General features: G+C 42.7%; 1 protein-coding gene across 2 annotated transcripts; it reads right to left on the bottom strand.

Moving 5' to 3' along the window:
- Nucleotides 1–269: 269 nt before the first annotated feature.
- HNRNPU (heterogeneous nuclear ribonucleoprotein U) lies at nt 270–9,234 on the bottom strand. 2 transcript variants are annotated; one of them, XM_070768091.1, is made up of 14 exons: nt 8,301–9,234; nt 7,362–7,473; nt 7,203–7,276; nt 5,164–5,303; nt 4,506–4,605; nt 4,046–4,158; nt 3,480–3,743; nt 3,202–3,321; nt 2,762–2,890; nt 2,504–2,672; nt 1,996–2,250; nt 1,551–1,735; nt 1,114–1,185; nt 270–641 (listed from the first exon to the last, which is right to left on the bottom strand). In XM_070768091.1, the coding sequence occupies exons 1-14, from the start codon at nt 8,989–8,991 to the stop codon at nt 588–590; spliced, it is 2,478 nt and encodes an 825-aa protein (XP_070624192.1). In that variant the 5' UTR covers nt 8,992–9,234; the 3' UTR covers nt 270–587. The 2 variants fall into 2 exon arrangements, with proteins under 2 accessions (XP_070624192.1, XP_019831686.2); XM_019976127.2 differs by having other exon boundaries at nt 8,358–9,233.
- Nucleotides 9,235–9,717: the final 483 nt, after the last annotated feature.

Raw genomic sequence — 9,717 nt, 5'->3', positions numbered from 1 at the left:
AATATGCCAATTCCATTGTTACTTAAAAAGAAAGAGCCTTCCCAGTTACTGTCAAAAACTACTATTTAGCTTACCCCTCCACTACTCAGCAAACTACAGAGAGGATGGAGTGTAATATGAGCAGTACAGAGTCTTATGCAATTCATGAGGACCACTAAGTCCTTACATGAATCTGGTTGCTAACATTTCTATTATATTGTGACAATGACTCCCGACTGTTATCTCTGTGAGAAATGGGGGGGAGTAAATTCTTAATAAAAGACACCAGGTACAAAGCAACATTTTACTTTTGTTGTGATAAAAAAAAAAGTCACATTTTACAGATAAAATGTAGAACCCTGAAATACTGACACATTCTCTTATCGTGCACAATGCTGAGGTTCTCTTACGATTCACTTTAAAACTGCAATTAAAAATGTACAAAAAAGAAAAGAAAAAAAAAAAAATCAACCCACAAAGCTTCTAAAAAAGGAACCCGCAGGCACTTCCTCTTGTGGAATGTTTAAAAAGTTAGCCTACTAAAGAAAACAGTCGACTTCTTGTGAAGGTTTTGGAGAAATATGTATCAGTTCGTTTTATTTGGGTATTCAATAATATCCTTGGTGATAATGCTGACTCCATGGCTTCTGACCCCAGAATTGCTGTAAGAGAAAATTTTTTTTTTAAAGAAAAAACATCAATAAGCCACTCAAATTGCTTTTAGGAAATGACAATCTAATTCAGAGTAATTGCTGGAAACAAATTTATACCTGTCATTCTTCTGATTTATCAAGCCAGATTTAGTTAGTATTAACATCCCATTATCAATACACATTACAAAAGGAAACACATTACAACTTCAGTTAGTTTATACAATTAAGGCTATCAGTAAAAAAAAAAAAGCCATATAAATTAAATATTACTTTATTAAAAAATATTAAGTTACAGCAAACTCCAACCTATCTCGCCTTCAAAAGATAGTATACAGCTACAACTGCAATACAACTCACAGCTTGCCCTGTAATACTTATTTATAAACACTTTGATCCCTGGACAAGATCTTTTTTCAAGATTGATTCTTATGAACTCAAAATACAATTAAATGTACATAAAAGCACATAAGGAATTACTTACACCCTGCTGCCACTGGTTGTAGCCCTGAGATTGATTTTTGTAGCCACGATTGTTTCCTCGTCCTCTGAAGTTCTACAGAAAAGAAAAAAAATCTTTAAAGAACTCAGAACACAAGTTGTTAGGTTTATCCAAGGGGCAGGGGGAAAAGAGGTGACACAGCTGCAGAAATGGATGGATGGGCAGTCAGCCATGAACCTGAGCACTCTGCTGGGTTTCCTTTCAGGTGATTAACTTATTCACTATGAGACATCACACCTGACTTGCTCCTAATAACAGTTAATGCACCTAAAAGTTAACATTAATGAATTTTATCCATTTTACCGTAATTATGCATATACACTGTATTCTTAACTCTTAACTGAGGCTGCCCATCATATTTAACCTTTTACACTATATTATATAGAAAATCAGCATCTGCAAAGATCGTAAATGGTTACCTGGTTGTAGTTCCCTCTGTTAGGCATTCCCCCTCTGTTGTAGTTCCCTCTGTTTGAGTAGCCGCCACGGCTGGGAAAGACAGGGCCGCGAGGGTACGGATAGCCAATGCCACCACTGCCGCCGCCACCGCCTCCTCTCTGCGGCATACTGCCCCTCCTGTTATATCCACCTCGATTCCCAGGAGCTAGAAAACAAGAAACGTTTCATTTAATAGTGTGTTGCTACCTTCTTTACATGAGACTTAGGGTTCTTTTGGACCATTCCTTCATTTTAGGAGAAAAATGTTTAACCATTCAACATAACCTAGATATGCTTACCAAGACAGCTAAGATAATGCACATCAAAAGCTTCCCATGTTAAATTCAGCTAAGTAATATACAGACCCAAACTAGAAGGGTACATTTGTTTCAACCTTGGACCAAATAATACTCAAAATTAACTTGCCTCCTCCTCTGAAATTTCCACCACGCATATTGAATCCACCACGTCCTCTATGGCCACCACCTCTGTTAAACTGGTTCTTGCCACTCTTATTTTTATTGCTCTTCTTTGAGCCTGTGTTCTGTTTCTTTTCCGGTGGAAGAGCCTTTTTGCTTTCTTCCTTATATTGCTCCAAAAGTTTCTGGGCCTCTTCCTTCTGAAGTTCAACATAGGTTATTTCATCAAAGCACTCAGCTACTTCTGGCAGAGTAAAGTTTCCTGCAAAACATAAAATCATATTAACCTACAAACCCACTACATACACGTTCACAACCCTAAAGCCTGTAACTCTCAATCAGCTGTTAATTTTTGCAAAACACACAACACCTAGTCATATTTTAATTACATTTTCTTACAAACACAAGTTAAATATATATGTTCATTTACAGTTAATTTAACTCTTGAAACAGTTATTACTGACAAAGTTAACAGATACAAATCACTGGATATTTAACATAATAGAACTTCATGCCTTTCATTTTGAGAACTGCATGTTCTGGTAGGTCTTTTCCCTCTACTTCTGCTTTCTTCTGTGTTCTTTGCTTATAGTCTTCATCTTTTGGGCAAACTACAACAGCTTTTCGTTGGAAGCCTGCAAAGAGGCACATTTTTCTTCTCTGGGCAGCAGCAGACACATTTGTCTTTCAGAAAAAGAAAAAAAAAAAAGTTTAAAACCCCAAACATTAATTCTACTATTATCAGTTTTTTCAACTTCAAACTTACAGCTTACCTGATCCAAAATGAAATTTCGCTTCTTACGGGCAGCAATCTCAATAAACTTTCCAAGACACTGTGGAGCTCTCTGCAACAGCGTGTTCAGTTTTCCAGTATCTGCCATTTGCTTCTTAAAACCTGCCACCTTTTTTTAAATTGAAAAAAAATTTAAACATTGCCTTTCCTCAATGCTACAAGAAAGGACATTTTATCCTGTAACACCACCCAATGCCAATCAGCTCGTCGTTATCTACTGGATAATTGAGTTAAAAAACTTCTACAGAAAATGGACTCTAGTCACTGGAAGGAAAGCAATTTACCTTACAGGTAAAGCACCTACTTACATAAACATTTAACTGCCCAAACTCCTCTCTCTAAAATACTAAACAAAATGGATAAAAAACAAAAATATTACCTAGAATACCTTCTAGCTGAAATCAAGCCCATTTTACTTACCATCATTTTATCCATTATGGTGTTTGTTCCAAGAATGTTGTATTTACCAGGATTTTCTGCTGCATGTTTAGTAACCCAGGTAGTTTTTCCAGCTCCTGGCAAGCCAATCATCATAACCACCTACAATGGAAAGAATTCTTTAAATAATTTTTTTTAAATACACAAAAGCCCAGATTACACATTTGAACTTCCACAGCCTTTTAATGGGAACAAGTACAGCAGTAAATTAAACAGAACTTTAGCCAAGCTTCAAAAAAAATTTCTTTCCAGTGACTTACTTCACAATCTTTCTTCTCTTCAGGCCCCTTTGGTCCTCTAACTCGATCCTCCAAGGGGACATTCTGGATAAAAGTATAGTCTTCAGGTATTGGAAAATATGGCTTTTCCTTCTGACCAAAATTAAATTCAACTGCACAGTTGTGGCACAGAACATGTGGGAAGAGTGGTCGTCCAGCAAGAACTTCCTTACTGATTTTGAAGGCAATGCCAAGATCTTGTCCATTCTTTGCATAAGAGAGTTCTACTTCATCACTTTCAAAGTTCTGTTAATCGGAGAGAAAAATTAATGGGTTTTAATCTGCTTCTTGTAACACTTCTTAAAAAAAAAACAAAAAAACCTAGGAGTACAGCAGGTTATATGTTTAAATAGCTTGGTGTGAACAATTAAAGCACCTATGTCCACAAACATAAATTAATACTACCCAAAAAGACTAGATTTTTGGATCAACTTCATATTAAGTTTTCAGTCAAAATGAATCAGTAATTGAAAGTTGATATTGATATAACTTTAAAATAATCCTATCTAATAACTTTCCATTTACATAGAAATTTAGCTATGACTTACAGCAAAACACGTAATCACATCATTTTCATCAAACTTCTCTCCATAATCTTCAGTCTCACAGTTGCATGTTTTTATTCCTTTTAAAGAATAGCCATAAGAAAATTCTTCTTCACCTAAGAAAATTATTAACTTAAATTAAATAGAGTCTCCAAAACAAACTGACCCATTATTTTTTTAAGATATAGGGTTCAAGAGTATACTATGCTGACTTTATATTAAATAAAAAAAAGCTAAGTGGTTATTTAACTAGTTGACAAATTGCATGACATGGTAACATTCTATTTGAACCATCAGCCATAAACCAAGTAACTATAAAGAAAAAAAAGCTACAATTTAGCCTGTGCTCATGTTACTATTATTCATCTCTAAAAAACAGGCAAAAAGTTTAGAATGCCTGCTAACTGCTGAAATCAAACCCTAAATACTCACGAGTACCAAGATACTCAAATGGAAACTTTACCAAGCAACATTCCACTTGTGGTTAGTGACCACCCAATCCGAACTTCATGTATATCAATATCTTTCGTATATAAATGCCTCACCGGGATCTTCTCTGTAACCTGAAAGTCAAAGATAAACTGTGAGCCAAGGAAAATAAACCCCTCAATCAATCCTGGTTTATTTCATTTGGGCAATGGGCTAATTCTTCTTCAGCTACTAAGTACAGACCACACCAATTTTACACTCCCCCCAACATTTACAAGAATTTCAAAAACTAAGGGCTTATAACTTGAAGCTGAAAATGTACTTGGTTGATTCACATTTAAAAGAAAATGTTGAAATTACATATTCTCAATACTCAAAACCAACTGAACTTTACTCTTTAACATGTTTTTCTCAGAACAAAAACTGGAGCCTAACCAAATTTTTTCAAACGTTTGGTGGGCCTTTCAAGTGCCTCATAAAAAATGAACACCCTAAATAAAAATTATGCTGGCTCTATCTATATGGCAACTTCTAATATAACAAACATCTTCAACTACTATAAAACATATAGTTAGTCCCTCTTGTAACCCACAAAAACTTGAAAAAAATACAAGTTCCACTGATATCTAATAACATCAGGCAAAAACCTCACAAAGCTTAAGAAAAAAACAACATCACAAAACTACTTTTACCTTCATCTCAAAACAGACTTTGCCTTTTGACACACCGTAAGATGCCCTTCCTCCAGCCCAAAGAAAAGCAAAACTCTCCATGGTAAGGGAAGAAGCACTGAGGCGATCTCTTGATATTTTAAAATGTAGATCACAATTATCTGCAATTATATCAAATGCTGTTATTATTTCTTTTGATATCCACTATAAACATCTGCCATGTAGACAAAGCTGTTATTAAATTTTCACGTATTTCTGAATGCTGCTTACTACATTTTTGCAGATGCTGTTCTAATTTTCAGTTTAAACCCCACTCCCACCAAGTCATTCTTGCCAAATTATGAACTGAAGTGTACACTACCTATGCAGCTAACAAATATCAAGGTTTAGTATATGTGTATTTTAAGTATATAAAATAATCAAGACAATGTGACATTTATACATACCTGCTCTGCTCTTTACCTTGATTTAGAGGCAAGCAGTAGAGGATAGCAGGAAATCAAAGTGAAGCATGCCAGACCAGGTAGAATTTACCAGTACCACAATAAAACTGAAGGGAGGCCATGACCAAGTATTTTAAAATAAAGAGTATGAGCTGTTGATTCTCACTTTACAGGGGTTCTAGATCTTAAACTCTTTGCTAAAACTTGTTAAGAAGGCAATCTCAGTCTATACAATATAAACCTGGTCATCAATGCTGTTATTACTACAGCATTTTAGGTCCCCTTTCCCCAGATTTGCCTGTTAATAAGAATGGAGGATTACACACTTTGGAGTAATCCAAATCCAAAACGACTTTAACCTAGCTACCTTTGGGTCACTGGCTCATTAGCATGCACCTTCTGAGTTCTCAGTGGAGGCAACACTAAATTAAGAAAGCTACTTTCCTAAGTTTTACTGGTGAGATGAAATTAAACCTACAGGCTGGAATTCCTTACATAACCTTTGCTCTTTACATTTCTGATAGAATGTTCAACAAATTATACTTGAACCCAATAATGCACTTAAATTAGTATCCCTTTTGTAACAGCATTATCTTCCTAAATCACTGCTTCATAGCTCACCAATTTTATGCAACTAAACATAAAACATTCATCTACTCTTCCATATGCAGTTCAAAAAAAAAAAAAAGACTCCACTACATTGACTCTATGTAAACAGTATGTAATAAAAGACTTACATTTACACTACCATACACATCTAAATAAAATATGTATTCCAAAACCGGAGAATCTAAGATTCAACTCCTTAGATCTACAGGACAGGACGACACCTTACCTCTAAGCAATTATTTCTACCCTTTTTTCTGTTTATCATAAAATTGTACTTTCTGATCAAAATACTAAACCAATGACTTTGTATGTGAGAAAAATGAGGAAATCTGACTGCCAAGGCCCTTTTAGAGGTTTGCAATACTTCCTCATACTCAATTGCAACCCAACTGGGTAAAGTAGCAGTATTTACAGCGCTGCCATTGATACCATTCGCTGCTGAAGAAAGCTAGTGGCCCAGTGATAGCCCACTGCTGCTGCCCCAGGTCTTTGGAAGAAACCAACTTAGGTTAAAGCAGCAGCTACTGAACTGGAATTGAGAACAAAAGAGCAGTTATTGAGAAAGTAATATTACAATCTTTTAGAATAGGGAAAATAGTGATGTGCTAATGGGGAAGTCATTAATAAATACTTAACTGGCCCAAATAGCTCACTTAACATAATTCCACCAATAAAAAAATGACAGTACTTTTATTGTAGACCCTAAAGGGACAAATTATAGGTAGTCTTACAAGTTTCCATTAGCTAGACAGTCAAATATTGGCATTCATTTCACATTCCTACAAATGAGAATTTTAAAATCATACCAAAAAATAATCAAATTGCTGGTGCCTCTAAAACTATCAATATAACTGCGAGACTAAATTAAGTGACCAGAATCTCAATAAAAGCCACCATCTTTCTAATTTTAAAAGAACCGTTCACACGCATTAAGTTTTCTAACATTTTGTAACCAAAAACCATATTTGATAACTGAGGGAGGAACGGGGAAGAAACAGCTTCACTTACAAGTATCAAGACAAACCACTGTGTCGTCGAAGTGTTCATCTTCTTCTTCAACAGGTGGCTGAGGAGATTTGGCTCTGAAAAGACAGAATTGTCTCCTGATACAACTTTCCCCACCAAAGAATAGTGAACAGGTGCCAAAACTAGGTTAGCATCCTCTACCTGCTATACTTGTTCTCTTCAATGTACTCAAAATAGCCACGGCCATGATCTTCTCGAGGTCTTTTAACACCTCTCTTTTTATCTCCGCCTTTCTGTTCTGTTTTGCCGTCTCCTACAACACATGACACCGCCGTATAAGATACCACGGCACGCCGCCACAACAAGCAGAAAATCCCTTTCTTGTTGGAGGTTCCCTAAAACTCGACTTGTACATTGTGATTTCAATCAACGACTCAATTGCCAATTCAAACAATCTGCTTGGAATCGGTTTGGACTCAGTGACGCAGTCTAAGTACATTACTAATTTTGCCAGTCCACTCGAATATTCCAGAAAGCTAATGAAAATTTGGCGCGGCCCAGGCCCGGAGCCCACGTGTACCCCAGAGAGTGTTCAGGAAAGGGGGAGGGGCCGAAGCGCCCCGCCCGCACTCCCCTCCCCCCACCCGGGCCCGCGCTCCCCGCGGCCGCATTGTACTGCTCGCCGCGGGCCCCGCCCGGCCCCGCCCCGCCCGCCGGAAGTGACGTCACGCCGAGCCCGGCGCGCCTTGCACAATACCGCGGCCCGGAGCCGCCACGGCGCGCCGCCGGGGCCCCGGGCCTCCCCTCCCCCCGAGACATGTGCCCGCACCGCGCGCACGCAGCGCGACGGCGCCTCCGCGGCTCCTCCCCCTCCAGCGGCAGCTGCAGCCTCCCCCCTCCCCACCCCGGCTCTCCAGCCACATAATGGAGGCGCCGCCACCGCCGTCACACACCGAGCCGAGGCCTCACGCCTAACCCGGGATTCCCCGCGCCCCTCCCGCCCCTCTCCAGCAGCCCCCGGGGGTGCTCCCTCCCGCGGCGGGTTTCCTCCCTCCCCCCTGCGGGGCTCCGGCAGGCCTGGGCACGGTCCCCACCCCGCGCGGGCCTCCCGCCGCGCGCAACCAACCACGCAGCACTCACCCGCCGCCGGAGCCCCGGGGCGACCGCCGCCTCCGCCGCCTTCCGCCTTCTTCTTACCTCCCGCCTGCTGCTGGCCCTGCCTCGCCCCGGGCGGCGCCACCGTCACCGCGAACAGCGACGTGGGGCCGCTGCTCTTCCCCGCGGCCTCCTTGGCGGCCCCGCGCTGCTGCTGGGGTTGTTGCTGCGGCGCCGCCGGCGGTTGAGGCTGCTGCTCCCCGTGCCCGTTCTCGTCGCCCGCGCCTTCTTCCTCTTCGCCGAGCTCATCCTCCCCTTCCTGGAAGCCCTGGTCGTCGCCGTTCTCGTCCTCCGAGGCGGCCTCTTCCTCCTCCATCGGGCCCGAGTCGGCCGCCCCCGCGGCGCCGTTCTCCTCCCCGAGCTCCATCTGGTCGCCATCCAAGGCGGCGATCCCTTCCTCCTCCTCCTCCTCTTCCTCCTCGTCGTCGTCGCCGCCAGCCGCGGCCTCCTGCTCGAGGCCTGCTCCCGAGCGCCCGGCGGAATCCCCGCCCAGGTCTAGGCTGCCGTTCCCGGGCTCCATGGCGGGGCGGCCCCCGGCCTCCTCGTCGTCCAGCGCGGCCTGGAGACGCTCCATGAGCTCGGCCTTGAGGCCCTTGTCGGACAGGCGCCGCTTCTTGAGCTCCTCCTTCAGCTCCGACACCTTCAGCTTTTTCACATTAACAGGCGAGGAACTCATGGTGAGGCCCCGATTCACCGCTAGGCGCTGGCTCAAACTCGGCTCCGCTCACTCGGCCACTGGCGGCGGCTGCGGCTGCTCCTCGGCCCGGGCGGCGGCTGCGGCTGCGGCTGGAGGTGGGTTCGTGCTGCAGAGCGGATCCGCCTGGTGTCGAACGGCGCCAATTCCTTTCACCGAGTTCGCGAGGGAGACGCGGAGACTCGCCTGGCGCGAGCGAGCACGCAACGTCCTCTCGCAGGGGCGGCACCGCGCACGTAATATAGCCGCCCCGCCTCTGCGCCGGCGGAGCGCCCGCGCTCGCCCCACCCCGCCCCGCCCGAGCGGCGGGCCGGGAGCGCGGCGCCGCGCACTGCGCTTCCAATTGGGGCCGAGCTAATGGAGGAGGTGGAAACCGCCTTCGGTTAAACCGACCCGCTGCAGCCTCTATTGGCCTTTCCAGCACTTTGGTGGCAATATTCGTTTATGTTCTTTGCCTTCCGGCCAGGAGGCTGCTTCGACCCAAATGCTTTCATCTTCAACTTGGTGTTTTCAGCTGGAATCCGCCGCCTCTTCTTCCATTTTAGATTTATCTTATCTGTTTCTCCAGCTATTTGCTTAGAACCTTTAAAATTTTGATTTGATTTGTACAAGCTGACAGTCATTATACGCTGGGGAGTTTCTTCTGCTTAATAATTGGTTTGATTTTCCTAAATCCTAACTTGGGAGTTGAATTTTAGACTGAGAAAG

The sequence above is a fragment of the Bos indicus genome, chromosome 16 (assembly GCF_029378745.1).
Source record: "Bos indicus isolate NIAB-ARS_2022 breed Sahiwal x Tharparkar chromosome 16, NIAB-ARS_B.indTharparkar_mat_pri_1.0, whole genome shotgun sequence".
Lineage (NCBI taxonomy): Eukaryota > Metazoa > Chordata > Mammalia > Artiodactyla > Bovidae > Bos > Bos indicus.
Note: the sequence above shows the minus strand (reverse complement) of the source record. Positions and strands in the feature narration are given on the sequence as shown.